Source organism: Ilyonectria robusta (assembly GCF_021365365.1).
Source record: "Ilyonectria robusta strain PMI_751 chromosome Unknown BGZ61scaffold_34, whole genome shotgun sequence".
Classification (NCBI taxonomy): domain Eukaryota; kingdom Fungi; phylum Ascomycota; class Sordariomycetes; order Hypocreales; family Nectriaceae; genus Ilyonectria; species Ilyonectria robusta.
In genome coordinates, this window is record NW_025764468.1 from 103020 (window position 1) to 126935 (window position 23916).

The 23916-nt window shown below is 52.3% G+C and overlaps 10 protein-coding genes across 10 annotated transcripts; 5 read left to right on the plus strand and 5 right to left on the minus strand.

The window, feature by feature from the left end:
- Positions 1-69: 69 nt before the first annotated feature.
- On the minus strand, positions 70-2645 carry BGZ61DRAFT_305834 (P-loop containing nucleoside triphosphate hydrolase protein; the record flags this gene model as incomplete). The annotated part of the gene is made up of 6 exons (XM_046238735.1): positions 70-1526; positions 1610-1787; positions 1838-2125; positions 2173-2235; positions 2291-2519; positions 2572-2645. Coding segments are annotated over 6 exons (2289 nt in total), but the record flags the coding sequence as incomplete, so codon positions are not given.
- Positions 2646-3933: 1288 nt separating this feature from the next.
- BGZ61DRAFT_297492 (uncharacterized protein) lies at positions 3934-4401 on the plus strand (the record flags this gene model as incomplete). The annotated part of the gene is made up of 1 exon (XM_046238651.1): positions 3934-4401. A coding segment is annotated over one exon (468 nt), but the record flags the coding sequence as incomplete, so codon positions are not given.
- A 14-nt stretch (positions 4402-4415) lies between these two features.
- Positions 4416-4912, plus strand: BGZ61DRAFT_462965 (uncharacterized protein; the record flags this gene model as incomplete). The annotated part of the gene is made up of 1 exon (XM_046247369.1): positions 4416-4912. A coding segment is annotated over exon 1 (193 nt), but the record flags the coding sequence as incomplete, so codon positions are not given.
- Positions 4913-5073: 161 nt separating this feature from the next.
- On the plus strand, positions 5074-5469 carry BGZ61DRAFT_297141 (uncharacterized protein; the record flags this gene model as incomplete). The annotated part of the gene is made up of 1 exon (XM_046238643.1): positions 5074-5469. A coding segment is annotated over one exon (396 nt), but the record flags the coding sequence as incomplete, so codon positions are not given.
- Positions 5470-5556: 87 nt separating this feature from the next.
- BGZ61DRAFT_302204 (uncharacterized protein) lies at positions 5557-5814 on the plus strand (the record flags this gene model as incomplete). Its single annotated transcript, XM_046238698.1, has 1 exon — positions 5557-5814. A coding segment is annotated over one exon (258 nt), but the record flags the coding sequence as incomplete, so codon positions are not given.
- Positions 5815-6632: 818 nt separating this feature from the next.
- On the minus strand, positions 6633-7116 carry BGZ61DRAFT_402423 (uncharacterized protein; the record flags this gene model as incomplete). Its single annotated transcript, XM_046243090.1, has 1 exon — positions 6633-7116. A coding segment is annotated over exon 1 (468 nt), but the record flags the coding sequence as incomplete, so codon positions are not given.
- A 2694-nt stretch (positions 7117-9810) lies between these two features.
- BGZ61DRAFT_295310 (ankyrin repeat-containing domain protein) lies at positions 9811-10107 on the minus strand (the record flags this gene model as incomplete). The annotated part of the gene is made up of 1 exon (XM_046238622.1): positions 9811-10107. A coding segment is annotated over one exon (297 nt), but the record flags the coding sequence as incomplete, so codon positions are not given.
- Positions 10108-10500: 393 nt separating this feature from the next.
- Positions 10501-13511, minus strand: BGZ61DRAFT_368428 (uncharacterized protein; the record flags this gene model as incomplete). Its single annotated transcript, XM_046241890.1, has 2 exons — positions 10501-12434; positions 12488-13511. Coding segments are annotated over 2 exons (2958 nt in total), but the record flags the coding sequence as incomplete, so codon positions are not given.
- A 2169-nt stretch (positions 13512-15680) lies between these two features.
- Positions 15681-17840, plus strand: BGZ61DRAFT_485156 (uncharacterized protein; the record flags this gene model as incomplete). Its single annotated transcript, XM_046249679.1, has 1 exon — positions 15681-17840. One exon carries the CDS (start codon positions 15681-15683, stop codon positions 17838-17840), a length of 2160 nt encoding a protein of 719 aa, XP_046096504.1.
- A 5210-nt stretch (positions 17841-23050) lies between these two features.
- On the minus strand, positions 23051-23320 carry BGZ61DRAFT_462999 (uncharacterized protein). The gene has a single exon (XM_046247370.1). It carries the CDS (start codon positions 23289-23291, stop codon positions 23100-23102), a length of 192 nt encoding a protein of 63 aa, XP_046096505.1. The 5' UTR covers positions 23292-23320; the 3' UTR covers positions 23051-23099.
- Positions 23321-23916: the final 596 nt, after the last annotated feature.

Here is a 23916-nt window from a genome sequence, read left to right on the forward strand (position 1 = left end):
CCTTTTCTCAAGAACCTCCCTCTTCATCAATGCTGCTTCATCCCGTTTGCCTTGGTAGCCTAGCGTAGATGCAAGGTTGTTCATCGCCGTGATGGTATCTGGATGCTCATCGCCAAGAATCCGCTGCCTTTTCTCAAGAACCTCCCTTTGTGATAATGCTGCTTCGTTCCAGCGTCCAATTTCCCTAAAAAATAGACCGAAGCTTTCCAGAGTCTCCAGCGAATCAATTTGGTTCCAGTCAACGACTGTTGAGGCCCTCCTAAAGCTTTGGATGTTGTCTGTCAGATGTGGCATAACTCGCAGCTTTGACGCTGGCCCAGCCTGGCGATCACGAATAACCTTCAGGTAATCACCAAGGAACTGTGATGCTGCGTACCAAAAGCGGTTCACTCCGTCTCCGTCGCCCTGTAGTCGATCGTAGCCCCAGGCATGAACAAGGGGATGAATCGAGTATGATGTTTGCGTCATCTTGTGCTGGCACAGTGAGTATTTCTCCAGAACCCCAAACCATTTTTCCAAGTGATATAAGTCAACCCTAATTTGACACCCTAAAACTGATGTCCATGATGCGACCGCTGTTGAACCTGAATCAATGTCTAAGCCGAACAGCTCAAGGAAGATGTCATCATAGTGAATAAAACACAACAACGTTAGAAGTCGGCATGCCTCCGGAACATGCTCGTATACCGCAGAGTAAGACGTCTCCCACACAGTCATGACGCTGTGGTGATACCTTGCAACAAGTTCATCCGGCGTTTCTGAGAGCAGATCCCGTCGACGGCGACGGAATTCCTCGAGATATGCAGATAAATTGGATGATAGCCGCGGGGTCTGTGACACATACTTTCCCGCCATGCTGATTGCCAGGGCAAGGTAACCCAGCTCATTCACAATGAGTTTGGCTTCAGCCACCACATTAACCGGCGATGGTTGTACCTCTGCACAGTTCAGGAAGAGTTCAACGCTTTGTGACTCTTCAAGTTCCCCAACAGAAACTCCCTCGAACGTCGACATAGATTTTGCGACGGATGTCCGACTCGTGATGATGATGTGTATGTTGGGGGATCCCGGAAAGTATTCGGACAGCGCCACAAAGTTTTTGTCTGTTTGGTGCAAATAATCGGCACCGTCGAAGATGACAAGACACTTTCCAGATGCTCTAGCAAACCAGCCGAGTACTTCTCGCTTCACATCTTCGGGGTTCGGGTCGGATAGTAAAGACGTAGCCTCTGCTAGCAGTCGGTAGATGGCTAGGAAATCTCGGTCGATAGAGGCCGTCTGGTCCGCTTGAATCCAGAATGTGGCATCATACTTGGTTCGATAATGCTGCAGGTAGCTTAGAGCTAGCTGTGACTTTCCCGCCCCGCCCATACCCCATACACCCACCTTCTTTACCTCCCCTTGTCTATTAGCCTCGAGGGGTTTCACGAGCTGATCTCGGATGCTGTCACGAAGAGCTGGTCGCTGAACGAATGTCTTCACTGGTGCCATTGAGCTCAAAGGATAGCTCGGCATGCGACAAGGGGCTAGAGGAGAGGACGATAGTCAGTATTCGTGACTAGAACAGGATAGAGCATATGATTGAAGCTAGAGAAAAGCTAAGACTAACCAGTCCAATCCATCTTCAGAGCGCGCTCGACCTCTTCAGTGATAGTCCCTAAAACCAACTCGCATGCGAGGCTGTCGGCGGACTCGAATTTGCAAATAGTACTATGATCAGCGTGCATGGCTATCTGCTTCTCACGCGTACCCGGCAGATTCAATGTAGCAGATTTCTTGTCGACAATCTATCGGAAGTTAGCAAGATTGCTTTTGTGGGTTCATTTGGTTGACGCACAAGACCCATCTTGCCATACGGGTCTCCCTCGAAGAAGCTGACGACAAGACATTTCTCGGGCAAATGGCGAGCTTGTTCAAATCGTTTCGTCGCTTGGTCCGAGTTTTCCTTCAAGGCATCAAGGAGGTCATTCCTTGGCTTTGACATACCCCTTCTGACTATTTTGGCCACGATATCACCAAAACTAGCATAGTTCCCGCCTTGGTGTGGTGTAGCAAAGAAAACGAGAAGACGGGTCGCCTCGACGATAGATTTATATGTAACATCTAATGTGGCTGCGACGAGTGCCTATAGGGCATTAACATTGGTCATTGCTTATACAAGCAAGCACTCACCTCTTTGACAACCAATCCACCTAAGCTATGGCATATAAACACAAGAGGCTTCTGTGGGTCACTCTGCGTTGATCAGGATGGGGCTCTAATTAAATACGGCTAGTCGCTTGGGGTATACCTTCCGCTTCAGTTTGAGCCATTGTAGCAAGTTGTTCGCGTGGTCGTCGAGTTTGATAGCCGTTGCACCTATGGCAGGGCTCGAGTTGTATTCAAAGAGCATCATCCGAGCGGGTCTTGAAAGGGTCTTCGGGAGGAAGTCTTTAAGCCAGAGCTTGTCGCCCATCGTCCATGTCTTTCGAGCGTGATCGTCGCTGTTCTTAAAGTTGAGGCCGTGGACTGCGACAACGCTAGTGGAATGATCTGTTAGCATTGCACGGCTACGGGGACCGTAGAACATACTCTAGCTCTGCCACGCGGGGAAGGTGGTCATCGCAGGCGCTGTCGAAGATGACATGGAGGCCAGCTTGGGTCATCGTCGAACGATCGGAAGAGGATGTCGGGTAGCCTGGTCGAGGGAGCAAAAGCGGGGTAACTTGTGGTCTACCGTGGGCCCTACTGTAAAACCGCCGATCGGAAGGAATCGCAGAGAGTATGTCGAGGAATGCAACTAGAGGAGATGTCGGAATTGGATGACCCGACATCAACCTAGGATGAAGACAGGTAGTTAGAGTGATGTAAAGAAAGAAGAAGAAGCCCAAAGGGTCAGATTGACCAGAGGCTTGGCTGAAAATTGCAGTTAACTTCAGCCGCACGACTGAACTGCCGCAGTCGTGCCTCAGGCATCAAGCCATAGGACATGCGAATCCGGCTCCCACCAGGTTTGAGTCCGCGGGGATTGCAACTTTCACGAACGGGATAGTGAGTGTGAACGTATCGCGAGCAGGGTGTGTTTGTGACGCGAAACGCGCCCTACACCGTCGCGTTTTCCACACCCTCTGTACATCATGTCAACATCGTCTTTGAAGAGGCCAGCTAACAGCAGCAGAGATGCACACACGAGTGACAACACGGGATGTACATTGCATGGCACTTGTCGCGCTTTTATAGCCCAGACCTGCTGTGGCAGGAAAGACCGAGCTATCGTCATTAACCGTGGACAAAATTAGGTCGAGCAATAAGCCCACATCGAAGATGCCCCGCCCTCCGTACAGGTTTCCCATTAAAGCTTCTACGACATTCAGATCATACATATAGACTAGCAGCACGACGGACGCCCTTGGATTCTCGCGTATCCACGCTCAGGCACTACGCCCAGCACTGCGCCCAACACTGTATTGGCAGTACATCATGTTTGTTCTCCCCACAGCCCGTCACGGTCGACCCTATTCCCCCAATCGTCTGCCTCCTTCGGCACCGGTCGATATGCTCAAGTGACGCAGATAGCAACGTTATGACCTTCAGTGAGAACCAAGCCCAATGCCACGATACTTAATCGAGTTTTCTACTTGGAGGGGACTATAACGTTAATTCTTATAGGCAGTGTGATCATGCCTTCTTTCTTCTAAAGGTGCAGTGCTGGGTGCAGTGCCTGGGACCAGTGCTGGATAGACACGCGTGTTGTTTCATACTGTTTCATATGAAACTGAAACAGTCCATGGACCCGGGTTCATATGAAACCGTAGCTCTCCCAGTTTCATATGTTTCAGTCGGTTTCATATGTTTCATATACCCCTGATGAGTCCCAAACATCTTAGTACTTAACCAGGAAAATTTCCCAAACCAAATGCCTTCAACACAGCGAGAAACTTGCCAACAGTAAATATGTCATCAACTTCGCCCGCTCCCCTGTTATCGGAGCCTTCCGATGAGCTCTTGGGGCCTGCTTCGCTTGACTCACCCGTTCCCGCGAAGCGCGCTTTCGATCTCTCTCCCTCTGATCGGGCTGGCAAGCGCGCCAAAGGCCGTACAAACAAAAGCACTTGGGACGAGGCGCGTGACCCTTATGAAGAAAGAGGAGAGAAGGCTCGTGATACCTCATACCACGAAATTTGGTACTGCAAGCACTGCGACTCCACGAAAAAGCCTAATTCGGTAACGACGAACCTGAGCCGAGCCCGCAAGCACCTGCGGGACTTTCATGGCATCCGCGTAATAGAGCAGGCCGAAAAGTCGGATCTGAAAAAGCAGCAACATGGCACCATCACGGATTTATTTGGAAGGCAGGAGGAACGTCAAGCCAATCGAGACCTCAACGAGGAAAAATATTTGGCAAACGCCATTAACATTCCTGTATTCGAGGAAGCTCTCGCCAGGCTTCTTGCGGTTCGCAATATCGCCCACACATTCATCGAGTACCCCGAGTTTCACGCTGTTATACTCTCCTGCAACTACATGGCCCGGGACGTCCTCCTACGCAGTCGCAGAGCGGTACCGAAGCTTCTCGAAAAGACTTTCGCTCAACACAAACAAGGCCTCATCAACAAGCTTTATAATTCTCTCTCTTCCATGGTCCACTTCACCATTGACATGTGGACCTCGTCGGAACAGAAAGCAGCATATCAGGCAATCGTGGTCCATTTTGTAGATGCGGAGACGAGAGAAGTCGCTCAAGCGTTATTGTCACTGCGCGAGTTCAAAGGAAGCCACAGTGGGAAATTGCAAGCCAAGGCTTTCCTGGAGGTTGTCGAAGAGTACGGCCTCAACGGAAAGATTGGCTACTTCACGATGGATAATCACGATGCTAACGATACTATGCTTGACGATGTCGCAAAAGAGATTGATGGGTTTGACCCGGTTGCCAGGCGACTACGCTGCAGTGGCCACATCATGAACCTCATCGTTCAAGCCTTCCTTTTTCGGAGTAAGGCAAAGAAGATCCAGGAGGATGAGCAAGAGGGGATTGACGAGGCGTATGAGCAACTGTGCAGACTATCCGAAAAAGAAGAAGGGGGCATTATTACGAAGGCGCAAGCTACCGAGGAATGGCGGGAGTTTAGTGTCCTGGGCAAGCTCCACAACTTGTGCATGTATTCAAGGAGCTCTACCTGCATTTACAACGACTTCAAGGCCAAGATTGGCAGGGCCTTGCCGAGGGACAACGACACACGTTGGAATTCATGGTATCGCCTTATTGATGTGGCAACTGAGAGGCGGGCAAAGTTCATGGACTGGATTCAAGAAAATCACGCCAAAATCGAGAAAGATGCACTGGACCACAGCGACTGGAACGAGCTCCGAGATATCCATGCGTTTCTACAACCATTCCACCAGATCTCGGTACGCCAAGGCCGGGAGAATACACTCGATGAAGTTCTCTCCCATATGGATTTCCTCCATCATCACTTCACGCAGGTTAAAGACCAAGCTTCCAGTAACCCACACTTCTACGCACGATTTCACGTAGCTTGGCTAAAGTTTGAGAAGTATTACCAGCTTACTGAACAAGCCCCCGTGTACGTAGCCGGTGTTCTCCTCCACCCAGCCCTCCGAAAGAGCTATCTGAGTGAGCAGTGGAAGAGAAACCCAGCGTGGGTTAGCAATGCAGTGAAGTGTGTAAGAAAGATTTGGTCGACAGAGTACAAGAGCTACCAGATCCCAGATAAACAACAGGAGAAAGGGCAAGAACTGGACGAGTTTGATCGCTGGAGGCAGAAGGTGTACAGCACAGCGAGCGAAGTGAAGGATGAATTTGACCGCTTTATTTATGTAAGTAATTTTGAAGCCTTCTAATGGCCGGGTTTTGACGATAGTTCGCAGGGTTCACAAGTTGGGATTGGACAACAAACGGCCTTACAGTGGTGGCTTGAACCGACGCAACGAGAGAATTTCCCGCTCCTCTGCCGTATGGCTATTGACATATTCTGCATTCCTCCGATGTCTACGGAAGCGGAGCGAATTTTCTCTGGCGCAAGACGGCAGGTTACATGGGATAGAAGTAGCATGTCTGCCAAAATGGTAGAGGCATGTGAGTGCATTAAAAGCTGGATAAGTGTTCCAAAGGGGAAAAGCAGGCCAGTTCTTGCAGGGGTGTTTAGGAGGGCGGAGGATATCGACGCAGCTGTAAGGATTCTCCAAGAAGATATAGAGATGGACAGGGGGGAAGAAAGCGATTGTGAGGCTAGGGAATTGGTAGTATAGGTAAGTTAGGCAGACAATGGCAAACATCTTTGGGGTGGCTAGTGTTAACTTGTAAGGCGTAGGTATATCGGCTCCGAGCTTGCCAAAGAGAGGGGAAAAAAGAAAAAAAAATTCGAGGTTGATTGATATGAAACTGAAACCGGTTTCATATGAAACCGAAACTATACTGGTGTCCGGTTTCATGAAACTGAAACTCACCTCAGTTTCAGTTTCATAGCGTGTCTATCCAGCACTGGCTTCGGTACCGCTCTGCGACTGCGTAGGAGGACGTCCCGGGCCATGTAGTTGCAGGAGAGTATAACAGCGTGAAACTCGGGGTACTCGATGAATGTGTGGGCGATATTGCGAACCGCAAGAAGCCTGGCGAGAGCTTCCTCGAATACAGGAATGTTAATGGCGTTTGCCAAATATTTTTCCTCGTTGAGGTCTCGATTGGCTTGACGTTCCTCCTGCCTTCCAAATAAATCCGTGATGGTGCCATGTTGCTGCTTTTTCAGATCCGACTTTTCGGCCTGCTCTATTACGCGGATGCCATGAAAGTCCCGCAGGTGCTTGCGGGCTCGGCTCAGGTTCGTCGTTACCGAATTAGGCTTTTTCGTGGAGTCGCAGTGCTTGCAGTACCAAATTTCGTGGTATGAGGTATCACGAGCCTTCTCTCCTCTTTCTTCATAAGGGTCACGCGCCTCGTCCCAAGTGCTTTTGTTTGTACGGCCTTTGGCGCGCTTGCCAGCCCGATCAGAGGGAGAGAGATCGAAAGCGCGCTTCGCGGGAACGGGTGAGTCAAGCGAAGCAGGCCCCAAGAGCTCATCGGAAGGCTCCGATAACAGGGGAGCGGGCGAAGTTGATGACATATTTACTGTTGACAAGTTTCTCGCTGTGTTGAAGGCATTTGGTTTGGGAAATTTTCCTGGTTAAGTACTAAGATGTTTGGGACTCATCAGGGGTATATGAAACATATGAAACCGACTGAAACATATGAAACTGGGAGAGCTACGGTTTCATATGAACCCGGGTCCATGGACTGTTTCAGTTTCATATGAAACAGTATGAAACAACACGCGTGTCTATCCAGCACTGGTCGTGCGACCCTGACCGGGAGAGAGCGGTGGAAGAAGCAAAGAGGGTGGATGGCATAGTCATTGCCACCTGCTCCTCGCAGAGAAGGGGCATGGTAGGCATGGGAGGCGTCGTACGAGATACGACGATCAACAACGATGACGAGGTAGTGGTTAGCTACTCCATCACTTTTGGGTTGACGGAGGAGCTGAACCTATACATCGCCGAGCTGGGAGCTATAGAGATGGTATTGAGATGTATGCCGTCTGGACTCTCCCGGCGGGATATGACCGTCATGACGAGCAGCCGCTCCGCACTAGAAGCCATACGGCGGCCACGACAACAATCCGGTCAACAGATCATACGGCAAATATACGACCATATCAAGCGTCTCGAAGACGAGGGCCACTCTCTCCGGATGTTGTGGGTTCCAGCAGGAGAAGAGGATTTCGCGCTGGGACCAAAAGCCAAAGCAGCAGCGCGGAAGGCCACAGAAGGAGAATGCAGACCAGATGTGCCACCGCATCTAGCAAGATCCACAAGAATAAGACTAGCGATAACCAAGCAGCGGCAAACAAGAACACTACCAGAAAGAGTCGGGAAATACTCGAAGCAGATAGATACGGCACTGCCAGGCAAGCATACCCGTACTCTATATGACCCGCTGAAGAGGAAGGAAGCAGACGTACTATCACAGCTCCGCACCGGAATGGTGAGACTTAACAGCTTTCTGTGCAAGATAGGAACGATGGAATTGGACACTTGCGAATGCTGGCTAGCATCAGAGACAGTGGAACACTTCCTATTCCGCTGCGCAAAATGGACCGGGCAACGGGAAGGCATGTTGCGATGCTCACAGACAAAGATGGGAAACCTATCATACTTCCTGGGAGGAAAGGCGGCGTCTGACGGTGACAAATGGGCGCCAGACATGCGGGCAGTACGGGCGACGATCAAATTTGCCATTGCAACGGGGAGGCTTGACATGGACCAGAAGCCTCAGGCACACTAACTATTCAGATTGAATCCTACTAACATCATACAGTCTCATTTTGGCAGACCGTGCTTCAGCTGCTGAGGATAGGATGCTGAACACTTGGAGAAATTGGCCTTCAAGCAGGCCTGTCACTGCATATACATCAGATTGGACCAATCAGTAAAGTGAAATTGTGGGGCTTCGGGTGATTATGGAAGAACCGTACGAAACGAAAATAGCTTAGCGCAAAGGCCCTCTGGGGTGTGTCCCCCCGGGCGAAATAAAATCCATCCATCCATCCACGTGGATATGCAGTGTAGTTGGTTCGAGCCTTGGCCCTATCATCTCGCCGTAAGGCACAGAACCGGATAGAGATCGAAACTCAGTAAACATTTGGTATTATTACAAAGAACTAATTTAGATCTTAATGTACTTTCATACATGATCTCTTTTCAGCTATTGCAATTGCAAATTCAACCAAATTAGCCTCAACGTTGATGGTCCATTTATTCAAGGAATCAGAACCACGCCACCAGCCGTTGTCGAGTTCCAGCGTTATCGAAGCCCAACCAGTACGGAGACCCTCAATTAAAAGAAAATCGAAGGACTCTAGCAGAGTATCATCTTCAAATTCATTTTTTGAGACTGGGTCAATCCATATGCCGTCTCTCCACCTCCAAGAGACCATAAATACTTCTTTAGTTTCCTTAGACTGAACCCGGATATTCTTGACTTCGAATGAAGGATCAGCGTCTGCGTCTATAATGTCGTGATCGCAGTCGTCTGTAGTACCTGGCTTAATTTGCAGGTGACTTTATGCACGCATATCACGCGCTGCAAAAACCAGCCCGATGCCTGTGGACATTAAACTTATTAGAACCGGCTTAAATGGCAACAATCTGCAAACGTGAAGCTAAGAAATTACAGCTATAAATGAACCTGGACCCCTTTGACCTGCCACTTAACAAAGTTATTAAAATTAGACAGTACGCTGTTATAACTACCATGGCTGCCAAGTCCAAGCCCAGATAGTCCTGCATAAGGTAGGGAAGAGAGCAAGCACTGCTTCGCCATCCATGATAGAAATAGGTTCGGGAAGGCAAGATCAAGGTATTGAAGGCTCTTATCGCTTGTAACAGGTTATGCAAGTACCATTTTCCGAAAGAGGGAAGAGTATAGTCTCGTAGTTATCGAGATTTTCGTTGAAGCAGCTTGGCGATGGCCTTGCGCCCATTACGGGCGGCCCGCGACAGCGGCGTCCGACGAACTTCGTCCTTGGACTCGACGTCGGCGCCCTTCTCGAGCAGCAGCTTGATGATGGCCTCGCGCCCATTCTTGGCGGCCCACGATAGCGGCGTCCGACCATGTTTGTCCTTGGACTCGACGTCGGCGCCCTTCTCGAGCCGCAGCTTGACGATGGCCACGTGCCAATTACGGGTGGCTAACGATAGCGGCGTCCGACCATCTTTGTCCTTGGACTCGACGTCGGCGCCCTTCTCGAGCAGCAGATTGGCGATGGCCTCGTGCCCGTTCTCGGCGGCGCACGACAGCGGCGTCCAACCAAAAAAGTCCCTGGACTCGACGTCGGCGCCCTTCTCGAGCAGCAGCTTGACGATGGCCTCGTGCCCATCCTCGGCGGCCCACGATAGCGGCGTCAGACCATCTTTGTCCTTGGACTCGACGTCGGCGCCCTTCTCGAGCAGCAGCTTGACGATGGCCTTACGCCCATTCTCGGCGGCCCACGATAGCGGCGTCCGACCATGTTTGTCCTTGGACTCGACGTCGGCGCCCTTCTCGAGCAGCAGCTTGACGATGGCCTCGCGCCCATCCTCGGCGGCCCACGATAGCGGCGTCCGACCATCTTCGTCCCTGGACTCGACGTCGGCGCCCTTCTCGAGCAGCAGCTTGACGATGGCCTCGCGCCAATTACGGGCGGCCAACGATAGCGGCGTCCGACCATCTTTATCTTGGGACTCGACGCCGGCGCCCATTTCGAGCAGCAGCTTGACGATGGCCTCGCGCCCATTCTTGGCGGCCCACGATAGTGGCGTCCGACCAAATTCATCTTTGGACTCGACGTCGGCGCCCTTCTCGAGCAGCAGCTTGACGATGACCTCGCGCCCATTCTTGGCGGCCAGCCATAGCGGCGTCCGACCATCTTTGTCCTTGGACTCAACGTCGGCGCCCATTTCGAGCAGCAGCTTGACGATGGCCTCGCGCCCATCCTCGGCGGCCCACGAGAGCGGCGTCCGACCATCTTTGTCCTTGGACTCGACGTCGGCGCCCTTCTCGAGCAGCAGCTTGACGATGGCCTCGCGCCCATTCTCGGCGGCCCGCGAGAGCGGCGTCCGACCATGTTTGTCCTTGGACTCGACGTCGGCGCACTTCTCGAGCAGCAGCTTGGCGATGGCCTTGTGCCCATTACCGGCGGCCCACGATAGCGGCGTCCGACCATACGTGCTGTCTTTCGCCTCGATCTCGGCGCCTTTTTTGAGAAGTAGCTTAACAACGACACGATGGCCATAGTACGACGCTAGCATGAGATCCGTAAAATAATCGGTAGTCATCATACGTGTAGTCTTCCAATAAATTCTAAACCATACCGAGTAGCTGTTTGAATCCGGATTACAAATTCTCAGAGCGAAAGGTACAACGGCATCATCATCCATGATACTGGCCTCCCGGAAGTGAGCGCCCCAAGTTTGGGCCGAGTAATCTAAGAAGGCGTGGCTACCGACGGAGTGGCCGGCTTCTCTCTTCGCACCCGTTGGAAGACAAGCGTCAGAGTTAAAGAAGTTCAGATAGAGCACGCAGACCTTTGCAAGAACGGCGTGTGCGTGGTTAGTAGTGATCGAGTGATGCCAGCGTAGCTCTGACGGGACAGTTGTAGGCGATACCAAATCTGCGAGGAGAAACTCGCGAGCAGTTTGATGAAGAAAATAAATCTTGTTATGATGGATTGAGATGAACAATCCGCACCAAGATCTGAGACGCATCTTGAAGTGCTCGTCATCCTCCAAGTCGAGCTCGTGAATAGACTGTAATGTGTAGTCTATATTCACCGCAATCTTCATTTCCGGGAGTGTTAGCGGCCGACTCGCGGCCAGGATGATACTCAAAGCCTTCCGAACCATCGGATGTTCTTTAGACTTATTAAGAATTTGCTCATATGCCTCATTGATACTCCTCGGAGGCGTTGTAATGGCAGACTGGACCCCCGTTTGTGTTTTTACAAAGTCGTCTTCCTCCAGGTAGTTGAACACGAGGAATACCCAGAGATAGGTGCGGTGAGGAGTTCCCCGTAGACTTTTCTCCAGCTGACTCTTGACTTGAGGTGAGAGAGCCTTCATCTCCGACAGTTGATTGACCCGGTGCGCAATAACGCGATTCACTTCCTGGCTGATGGTTTCCGACTCTTCCTCTCCTGGTATACGGATATTTGGAAAAGCTTTCAACAGGCTGTGGAACTTGGACACGACCTGCTCATACGGGCGGCTCGTTAGAAGATACTTCACCCTGCTTAGGCCCGACTGGTCGCTGCCGACATTCTGCATCAGGTGCGGAAACTCTGCTTTGTCGCATTCGTCTAGGGCATCAAGGACAATTGTTACAGGTCCTGCCCGGGGATCTTTTATGGCGTTCCGCAGAACCTTCCAGAGCGATGCTGTAGAGTTGATTAAACCTGACCCATCCTTGCGGAATTGTGGCATGGCATGTTCAATCAGAGACGGCTTCTGAGAGAAGAGCTGGTGGAGCAGCGCACAAAGTGCTTGCCGGACGGTGTTCTGGTCTTGGTCTTTAAAGAAGAAGTAGCAGATAGTTGCCGATTGTGACAGACCGTGGTCGATCAGATACTTGGCCAACACCGACTTTCCACAGCCAGGATCCGCCGTGACTAGCAGGGGGCCAGAGTCCTGTTTCAACCACATCTGGAAGTGCTCGTGCTTGAGGAACCACAGGCACGTGTCTTCAACCCTTTCTTCCACTCGGTCTTTATACCACTCGTATGTGGCGTCCCTGCTGCCAGTTGTGAGGCGGAATAGCTGGTGACACTTTTGTTCTTCTTTGGACAGCCTCTCCTTGGCTAGATCTTTCTGGGCTTGGAGCTGCTCCTTTGCAATGTCCCGGTTCTGTTCTGCAACTTCTTGGAGGCCTGTACATAGGATTAATATGTATTAATAGTATGATTCTAAACCTTGGAATTACCGGATAGAATATCACCGATCTTCTTTTCAGCTTCAACCCTATTTGGAGGTATTCGACAGAGAAGATCCTTCGCATATGCAGCAGCCACCATTGCTGCATAGCCCTGCCACTCCTTGTTCTTGTGGGAATCTGAGTAGTCGCATATACCGCGGATAACTAGGCAAGGGAAGTGGTTTATCAGCCCCGCTGCTTCCATCTCGAAGCACAGAACGTTCATTTCTGCCGTAAGTCTGTCGCGAACCAAAGCATCCTTCATCAACTGATTCGCTGAAGCAATCAGGCCGTAGTGGACTACTGGACTCTGTGGTTGTTTTATCCGTTCGGGTCTCGTTATTAAGTTCGATGGATCAACCCCACAGATTTCCATGCAACTATTTTTCTTGTCTGGAGGATGGACGAAATCGCTTCGATATAGTCTGTCGCTACTTGCGCCTGGCCGACTAAGTTCGTCCCGTAGGTCCTCTTCCTTCTCGAGAATGAGGTTGATGGCTTCTTCAAGCTGATGCCGTTTCCTCTGGTACTGGGTCTTAAGCCCGCTCACTGCTGTCAGCAAGACTGTCGGTGGCCGGTTCAAGAACGCTGTTGGTTGGAAGCTCTGATCTTGTATCGTTTTGCCGAAGTCATACTGCAACACGCCACCCTCCCCATCGCGAGGAGCGCTGACCACGATGTCGCCTAAACGGACATCATGATTGGGGCTTGGCGCCCCGCCGCCGATGCCGACCATCAAGCCGATTCTGACGTTTGGGAAGCTGTGCAGCATATCTCTTGCGACGCTTGCCGCGGACGATGTGCCGTACTCCCCGTCGGGTAAAACGGCGACAACGACATTGTGCTTCCCAACTCTGCCTAATGTGTAATCATTGTTGTCGTGGCGGGACACATATTCCGGTCTTTCGTGCTCTTCATCGAGACAGAGCTGTGCGGCAAGGTACTCAATGCTTATGGCGCAGATCCATCCCACGGTATAGTCGTCGTTCGAAGGGGAACAAGTCGGCGGGACGGCGGAAGACGTGGTTGACATCTGGGCATCTGGGCATCAGTTTCCGCGTTCAGTCAAGCTTGAAGGTACTTACATTCGGCTCAGGCCGCTGTTTCTGAAGTGGTCAACAGGTCCTTTCAGTTTCGAGAGAAAAAGACTACAGCGCATGGGAAAGCTGTTTCTCCAAGCTGAGTAGCGAGCATCAAGGAAGCCTTGGGCAGACGAGCACGTTGGAGCAGCGCGAGAGGAAAAAAGTTGTTGGGGCTTTGCCGAGGTTTCTCAGAAAGATCACTTGCCTCTTCCTGGACAAGTTAGATCCGCCTGCAGACCGCTGTGATCGCCAAGCACAACAACCAACCTGGCAGCGCAACTTGTCCCCTCCAATCGCGAGGGTTCAGTGGGATTTTTAAGATCTGCGCCGAAGTTCAATCGACAGAACGTACAGTACCTGAAAAAGTGCAACGATTATGAAAGAAGTCACGGCACCACGATCATCGCTAAAACAAAAAGCGATTGGGCAGCATTGGCAGAAGCAAGTTGGTGAGAAATCCGTGATCAGTTATCTGCTGAGGCCACCCCCCTGACCGCGGGCGCTTACTCGCAGCTGAATGACCACCTCTCACCCAATAATATCGTTCTCATGCAAATACGGTACGGCGGTATCACACGCTGTTCACCAATCATGCGTTATTATTATGTCCGGCCCGCCGCCACAACAACGCTACGTCTCTTCAAGTTAGGGACCTGCTCATGGGCAAATCCTCCAAGGCAGCAGAGTTGAGTGCTCGAGTTCGTGCTTCCCCGTCGCCGACGCGTGATAAGTAGATACTGTCTACACAAATTAATACAGCCAACGGTGCTTCCTATGCCTTTGAGGAACGAAAAGGTTCTTTCTTCCGCGCCCTCCTTTCGTAAACTCGGGCCCCTAAACGATCCGTGCTAGACGCCTGCACCACAAACACCTGTGCCACCAAACTTCGCCTGGATCCTCGCGCCACTCGACCGCGCCAAATCCACTTCACCACAGACACTGCGCCACCACTCCAATCGAACGCTACTGCGCCACTATGCCTGTCGAGCCAAGGGTGCCGGTTCTGTAAGCCTTTTATAAACCCAGCAGGGCCAGCTACGTCACACGGCGTAAACGCCGCCTCTCGGTTCGGTTCCCGGCTGCGTACTCACCCACCTTTCTTACTATTCACTGTAATTGCCCTGGGGAATGTACCTCGCCTCTCAACCGAGTATGCTCATTTTGTTAGAGATCATAAGTGTGAGGCGACCAAGTCGGTGGCAAGGTGTGGAAGAAGGAGGAACATTCTCCAAGAGATCGTGCCTGTACAAACATAAACAAACAGTGGTTCCCCTACTGCACACTTTCCTGCTTCCGTACCGCCCTCCTTTCACCCGTGTTATGTCTATGCTAGAAATAGCGCCTCGCTTCGTTGGACTCGTCCACTGTACCAAGGCTTTCGGGGCTCCACGAGCAGTGAATATCTATGTCTCGGGTGGAGAGCTCGCGATCTTGAAGCGGCTTAGGCCCCTCTTTGCGAAGTTGTTAGCTCCCGAAAGCCTGTGTCAGACAATTACAGGGATCATTGATGGCACCAGTCAATTGATTGTTGGAAGAACTGATGGTTCCCCCTCAACTTCAGGATCAAGGTTCAAGATTAAAGTTAGAGTTTGATGTCCTAAAACTCAGATTGTAGGACTGTCATCTAGGACTCTATAGGACTCAAGTCCTAAAAGGAATCAGTCGAAGATATAAGGCCTCAAAGGTCCTTCGACTGCAAGGAGTTAATAACAATAATAACAACCTTTTATCAAGTGCACTCAGCATCACTGCGAAATCCAACAACATTGATGAGAATTATTTAAAGAATAAATAAAAGAAATTGAACAGCCATGTGCTCGGGCACAGCTATTTAAGTTCATGTCTGAAACCGGATGCACGACCGCGAGGTATGGGCCGCGTTTCGCATCTGGTCGCACGATGGTGGTGATATGCGACACTCTGCTCCGCTGACCCAAAGGACAACTATGCATTGATTTTTCCCTCGTGGCTCTTTTTGCGCTCTCATGGTCCATTCCTTCGATAATGGACGCGCTTATTTCATTCGTTCGACCCCTATATCGGTCAAGCATGGCGTCTTTCTGTTTAGCCTACTCTTGTCCCCTCTGGGTACGCCAGTCCGTGCCGTTACCGCTTACACCATGCCTCGAGCAGAACCAGTCAAGGTTCCGCTTGAAGAGATCCACCGAACGCTGGAAGATCTAGGCCGGCAACACGCTCGAGACCAGGCCCGACGGAATCCCAAAGCCGCGCGTCCACGAAACGAGCCGGCTGGTCTCGTTCTTGACGAGACAGCCCTTCAGGCTTTCCGAGAGCCCCCTAAGGAGCCGGTTAGAGTCCCGTTTGACGAGAACCAGCGCACACTGAGGGACCTGGGCCGTCAGAATGCCGAAGAAAGAGCCTGGCGGAGAGGGGGTCTCCCGCAAAATTCCTCGGATCCACAGTTCAGGGGCGGGAAGGTCATGTTATCTCCCGAGGAGGTCGCTTGTACTATTCGCGATCTAGACCACTGGCATGCCGAAGAAATGGCTCGTCGAAGACGAGCAGCTCGGCCGCAGGAGGTCATGGAGTCAGAGACCCGAAATAGGAAGCTCAGAGTCCCCCTCGAGGAGGTCACTCGCACATTAGATGGCCTGGACTGCCAGCATGCCGAACGAACAGCCCGACGGAGAGAAGGGGGTCGCCAGCAAGAAGCATCGAAGCCACAAGGCGAGAAGGTCATGTTACCTCCTGAGGAGATCTCCCGCACGTTGAGCGACCTAGAGCGCCAGCATGCCGAAGAAAGAGCCCGCCAGAGAGAGGTATCTCGTCCGCAGGAGGTCATGGAGTCACAGATCCGAGGCGGGAACATCATATTACCTCCCGAGGAGGTTTCTCGTACTATGAGCGACCTGGACCACCAGCACGCCGAAGAAACAGCTCGTCGGAGGCAAGTACCTCGTCCACAGGAGGGTAGGCGCTCATCTCTTCGAAGTGCCAAGGTCTTATTACCCCTCGAAGAAGTCGCTCGTACAATAGACGACCTGGACCGCCAGAATGCCGAGAGAAAAGCCCGTTGGACTGAAGGCCGTCATCCGCAGGGAGCCATGGAGCGACAATTCCGTGGTGAGAAGGTCATATTACCTCCAGAGATTATCAGCCGTGCGTTGAGCAACTTAGACCGCCAGCAAACGGAAGAAACAACCCTTCGGAGACAAGCAAGCTCTTCGCAGGAGGACCTAGAGCCACAGGTCCAAGGTGGAAACATCTTATTACCCCTCGAAGAGGTCGCCTGTACAATGGGCAACCTAGACCACCAGCATGCCGAAGGCCGACCTCGCCGAAGGCAAGGAGCTCATCCACCAGAGTCCATGGAGCCGCAGCCGCAAGGTGGAAAGTTCAGAGTGCCTCTTGAGGAGATCGTTCGTGCATCTGACGATCTGGACAGACAACGTGCCCAACACCAGGCCAGTCGGCCCCACCAGGCCCCCCAAGGGGCGGATGCTACCGAACTTGTGAAGCGACCAGCCACCCCTGAGCCGGCCTTCCCTCCTCCACAGACGCCGCGTTCCCGCAAGCGCCATCGAACACAGCAAGAAGAACTTCTGACTCCACCGCCCTCGGGGGCAGGCAGCTCCCGGAAAAGGCCTAGGCTGTTGCATGAGACCGTCCAACTCCAGCAGCAATCCCTGGATGCATTTCTACAATACCGAGAGTCGTGCTTTCGCGCCAAGAAGGACGCATCGGTAGGAAGATCCTGGTGCAAAGAGGTCCCCGTTGCCCTTCAAGTCGATACTTCGAAGTCGTTCTACGAGGATTTCACAGATGGAAGGACGTTACCCATTTCCCACTGCATTTTCTGCTATAGAAAATGCCCGCCAGCCAACATTACTACTATCCATTGGAGGACGTACTTGACCCCCGCGTTGCTGCAGGCTACGACGGCTCTTCAGAAATGCAAAAAGTGTCTCCCACAGGACGGTGACATGGGGGTCGATATTTGCCTCGAGTGCCGCGGCGTCATCGAAAACGGAAAGCTGCCGAAGGCATGTTCGGTCAACAACATGGACATCGGATGTGAGCATCGTTATCCTCGTGAACTCGATGGCCTCTCCCCTGTCGAGGAGAGGCTGATCGCTCTTCAGGCTCCTTTCGGCTATATCACGAAGTTCACTGTTGATAACAAAACGCCGTCAGGTGTCAGTTACCGGAAACACGTGAAGGGTCACATTGTCGTATTTCCGAACAATGTAGATGACCTAGTTGCCACGGTGCTCCCTCACCCGCTTCTTCAGACAATCGAGAACATCCACGTGTCTTAGAGCGGCGCCAACAGACCCAGCCCAGCGGAAGTGGGGACGCTTCTTCAGGTGCGCAAGTCTCGAGTAACCGCTGCCCTCTTGTGGCTACAGAGGAACAATCCCCTCTACAGGGACATCGAAATCAACCTGGATGAAATACAGGGCTGGCAGTACGCGGAGGGGTCGACAGTTCCCGCCGTTCTCATGGACCGGATGTAGAGGGAGGAACCCTCGGCGGTGGAAAAGACATACACTGACCCAATCGTCCCGAATACCGATCGCGGATTAGAGGAGAACCGTTTCACAAGCATTGAAGAACTCCTCACCTCGCTACGAGCAGAGCCAAGCGACGACACCCCTATCTCAGTTGACAATGCGTCGATGGAACAGCCTCACCCACCACCTGAGGATCTCCATATATCTGCTCCTGATCCAGGGAGTGTTTACCGTGGCGATGATTTCCTATACGAGACGTCAACGTCCGGCATGTTTCCTCTGGACGGGCCTGCCGCTTTCGCTGAGGTTGACAAGCTGTCCTTCCTAGCCGAGGCTATGCGGACGAGTCAGACCAGACACGGCGATGATGCTGAACCTTCCGCTATGATGATCCACACGGCGGGAGACCAACCGTTCATTCGGGTCGAGCGTGGCGCGGATTTTGCGGATAACCTGCACGATGACTTCTTTCCGCGGACCTTTCCCATACTTTTCCCGTGGGGGAGGGGCGGCCCTAAGACGCTGAGCGAGCCGGACGGCAATTTACACGACGCTTCGGAGCCAGCAAGGCGCAGTGCAAATCACTCGCTCAATTATTGGGCCAAATATGTGTTGCGACGACATGGGGGTCGGTTTGCCACCCATCCGGTCTTTTGTTTCTTGGTCTTCAACATCCTCCTGCGATCCACGAACCGCCGTATCAGCATGGTCCGTATGGCAAGGGGCTCCTTCGACAGACTGGAACGGGTCTATGGAAGCCTGACGGCGGATCGCCTAAAAAGAGCCGAGGAGGAGATGCGAGAGACAAGGACCACGACGGATCCGGACATATCGTTCTTGCTTCGCGAATTGTCCATCTTTGGCCACGCACAGCCGCTCTCCAACGAAACTCGACTCTTGATGCGGAGGAAGATACAAGCAGTGAACATTTGGACCGGTATGCCTGCCATTTGGATCACGGTCAACCCCAACGATATCAACAATCCGGTCAAGATGTGGCTCTCCATACACAGGCTCCACGACTATGACACGGCAAAGGAACTGCTAGCCGATCTCCGGGGAAGGTATGACAGGATTGCTCTCAGCACCATGGACCCAGTTAGCGCGGCCATCTTCTTCCATCGAGAAGTCTCACTGTTCTTTGAGAAATATGTCAGGACGGGCCAAGAATCAGTTTTCGGAAAGATCAGCCATTACTACGCAACAGTCGAGACGAACGACCGAGGCAGTCTGCACTTGCATGGTCTACTCTGGTTGGAGGGTAATATGCAGTTGCCTTCCCTGATCGATGATATGGCGAAGCCCGAGAAGGAAGAATACCGTGCCCAAGTGGTTCGGTATCTAGACTCGGTATTTTACGAATGTTTAGATGAGGAAGCTGGAAAAGCTGTCCGAAAGGAGCGAAAACCAATCGATCCGATCGAGGGAATCATGCACGACACCGAGGCTCTCGCAGCGGCTTTCGACAACGAGTCTAACTACATTGCGTACTGTTGCCAGGTGCACTCGCACACCTACACCTGTATCAAGTATTCTCTCAAAGGACTCGTCGGAGAGGGTGCAGGTAAGCACAAACGGACAGCTTGTCGGTTCAAAGCGCCTTGGAAGATCGTCGACGACACCGGATTCACGGAGGACGGCCTGCTCAGGATCCAGCGGAACCACCCGCTCGTCAACCGGTATAACAAAGCAATGGCAGTCGGCCTCCGTCACAACCACGACATCTCGATGATCTTGACGAGAACCAAGGGACTCGCCATGGTATTCTACATCACGAACTACGCCACCAAATTGGACACGCCGATGTGGAAACGCCTTGTCTTCGCCGCTGATGTGCTTCGACAGCTTCGTGAATCGGCAGCGCTGAGGCATCCGGGGCCGAATCTTGCCGAACAGGATGCCCAGCGCCAGGCCGTAGTGAACGAGAGCCGTCAGTTTTTGATGAGGGCCGCTAATCGAATCTTTTCCGAGAGACAGCTTTCGGCTGTGGAAGTCTGTTACTTCTTGCTTGGCTATCAAACGGACTTTACTAACGTACCGCACTGGTCCTACATAAACTTGACCGCACTCTATTGGACCATTTTCCGGCGTTGGATACACCTCCGTCGCCAGGCCAGCACACAAACAGATGACGAAGAGCCATCAGAGACGGTGCAATTTCGGGAAAGTGGCCGGACTTTATTGTACCTGGATGCCTACACCTACCGGGGCCCCGTTCTGAGAGATGTGTGCCTCTATGACTATATGTCTATGATTACCCTGGAGCGTCGCCGCGGTCGAGATGAGGATGAAACCCACATAGCTCTGGAGGGACCTCCAGAGTGCTACGGATGGATCCAAAAGCTTCGCGAACCCCCCGAGTACGCGGTGCCAATCTTTCAGGGATTCATTAGCGATGACCACATGGACGAGCACCCGGTGTATTTCAAACGGTACGCTCCGGTTGCTGCCCCATTTGCCCGCGAGCCAGCTCTGACAATCTGTACAGCAACTCGGTTCTCCATCTGGCCTTATTTGTGCCATGGGAAAACTTCCTCTCCAAGACGCGTGGTGATGTTACCGGCATATGGCAGAACTATGCAGCTATGCTCTGTCCTCGCCTGCGATCCCATGTCTCAAACATCTCCCTCCTCAGGAAGTCGGCCGAGGATGCTCGTAAAGACGCGAAGCTTTGGGCCAGCCGGTCGGAAGGCGACGACACAGTGGATGTGGACTTTCCTCTGGATGAGGGTGATTATAGCGACGAGCCCACCTCAGCAGAACCAACCATGGCAGAGCATCACCAAACCTATACAGCTCTCCTCCAGACTCTTCGAAGTGCCGTGCGGGACTCTGATGCAACGAGGGAGTCCCCAGTCCTGCAGAGCCTGATCCAGGATCTGTGCTATGAGAACCCTGCCGAAGAGGATCGGCCGTTCGTCCAACGTCACGACAGTTTTTATCAGCAAATCCGCCATAACCAGAATAGTCCATTATCCCAGTGTCCTATTCCTTCTGCACAAGACCTTCAAGCTGCGGCAAAGGCCCAGGATATGCTGCATCTCCGGATGCTCGATGAGATGGAGGGCGGTGTCCAAGGTGGTACAACCTCCATTGGTAATGCCGATATCGACGATCTGCTTGTTCGGCAGTGTGACGCGGAAGTTCCCATCCCGAGACAACTGGAAGATTCGACCGTACAAAATCCTCGAATGCTTGTTGACATAGGTCCCACCAGAGGGTTCGTGGAGCTGGGGCTTGTTGCCGCGTCTAGCTATACGCTCAACTATCTGCAGAGCATGGCACTTCAACTTGTGTGCAGGTTCTTGGACAGGTATATTGCCAATCCTGACTCCGCTGGTCAACATCTTCAGTACATCGGAGGGCCAGGCGGTACTGGGAAGTCTAGAATCGTCGATGCTTTGCGGGACGTATTCACGGCTAGAGGTCAGCCACATCACCTCCAGGTTACCGGTACATCCGGCAGTGCTGCTGCTCAGATCGGAGGCACGACACTCCACTCGGCCTTGGGACTAGACACCCACCGTTCTCACAGCAAGCAAAAGCCTCCGATATTCTCGGAAGCGAAAAAATGGATGTGGAAGCAGAAACTGGCCCTCGTAGTTGACGAAGTGAGCATGCTCGGGGGAGCCACTCTATTCAACGCCAGCTGCCACCTCCAGGCCCTCCGTGACTGTGCCGATAAGCCATTTGGAGGCATTCCCGTTGTTCTCTTGATGGGTGATTTCTATCAGTTCGCCCCGGTGCTCGAGACAAGTCTCCTGGTGGACCGGATGGTGGATCTCGCTTACACGGCCTCCCTAGGACAAGCGACCATCGCTCACCACCGTGGCCACAGTCTGTGGCTGTTGTTCAAGACAGTTATCCTCCTTGAAGAGCAAGTCCGCGCGCGAGACGATCCTCAGCTAGGCGCTCTTCTGGACAGAGTACGGGCTGGAACCCAGACAACGGAGGACCTTGACCTACTCAACACCAAGCTCGTGGACCGCTCCCAAGTCACCTTCAAGGATGGCTTGCGTGCCATAACACCGCTCAATCGCAACCGATGGAGCCTCAACATGGAAGCCGTGGTAGACTGGGCCCGCTTTCACAGGAGACACATCTCGCTCTTCCTCTCGACCCACACCTGGCGCAGTCGAGCCTTATCACAGCAGGAGGTGGCCCAGACCATCGAACAAGGCGACAACTCCAACTGCAAGATCCCTGGGGTCTTCTTTTACGCCCAGGGGATGCCTGTAGTTGTCAACAAAAATACATACCCCGGCTTGAAAGTTGTGAATGGGGCGGAGTTTACCGCTGCTGACGTCATTCTCGATCCGAAATCCCCGGGCTACCATCTTGCGGACGACGTTACCATCCATTTTGGACCGCCACTGGGCATATTGTTAGAGTCGCAAGAAACAAAGGATTTAGCAATCCCGGCCCTCCCAACGGGCACCGTGCTCATCCGGCCTATCACGCATACCCTAGATCCAGCCAACTCACACTACAAGTTCCTGTCGGGGAAATGCTCTCGGCGGGGGTTGCCAGTTGTCCCGGCATTTGTCCTTACTGACTATAAAGCTCAAGGCAAGACGTTTGAGGCTGTACTGTTGGAGCTGCGAGGAAACCGTATGACGAATGGTCAGCCTTCCAAATGCGACTTTACCAGCCTCTATGTACAACTATCCAGATGCAGAACGCTACAAGGAATCAAGCTTCTTAGTTCCATACGGCCGCAGGATTTCATCGGGAATAAGCCAGACCAAGGCATAATTGATGCCATGCAGAGGTTGACGGATCTGGCAGCAGAAACGAGACGCTTATTTGAAAGTCACCAAATCCTCGCGGCAAGGTAGGAACGCCACTCCGAGGGCGCAAACCCGGATTCATCGTCGATTGTTTGTTGAGATACGTGATCATTTGGTTGTCGAGGTCGGCCCGGTTTGCAGACTGAGTGCCGACACGGTGAAAGACCAGCGGAACCTCGATGAGTCTCGAGACGGGGGGGATGTAATTTAATTAGAGAAGACGGGATGATCTACCTGGATCATTGTCAAGGACCAAGGTGCGAATCTGATTCTCTCAACATCGCATCGACGATGACGGCTTGGATGGATCCTGGTGAATACTGCTTGTGACTGGCGCTGCTGTAGCTGATGCACCTGATTGTGGGGCTGCTGGAGTAGGAGCTTGGGGCGTAGGGACTAACGGAGGCGAAATTTCTGGTTCTGAATCCGTGTCCATGTTATCCCATTTCGAGTAATCAATAGTCATGGAGAATCATTCAATGCTATCTCTTGAGGTTGAGGAAGATTCAGATTGAATATATGAATGAATAAATTGGATGCCAAAGGTAAATATGCCAAAGGTAAATAAAGTATAAGACATAAAGCAGCGTTAATTAAACTACAATGCTGCCGAATGTGGGGTCTGAGTAGGAAGCCAGCGCCTGTGCGCGCAAAAGGCAAAAAGCAACTGGTCACACACAGACGCCACCAGCCCTTGTAAGCGCCTTACTTCTCAAGCTATCAACTCGTTCCGAAAAGGCATTGGCGGACCCCGTAGGGGACCGGTCTCCTGTTCTTGACTCTTGTCTCCTCTTTTCTCTGGAGCGGGGTTTTATCGTCATCTTGCCCCCCTCAGCCACAGATGCAGATACCTGATATTCATATATCAAAAGGCCTCTCTCAGTGCATTAACCAGCCACGATCTAACAGGTAGTTAGCTAGGCCCAATAAGCGCATACGGTAGAGAGATTGAAAGAGCCTTATTTTTCTACAAAGGGAAGCGTGGCGGTCAGCCGTTTCGTATGTTGGAGCGGAGCCCCTATTGTGGGTCTGCTACAACCAATCATATCCCAGCTCCTTGCAACAACTGTCGAACACGTAACCCGGCCGAT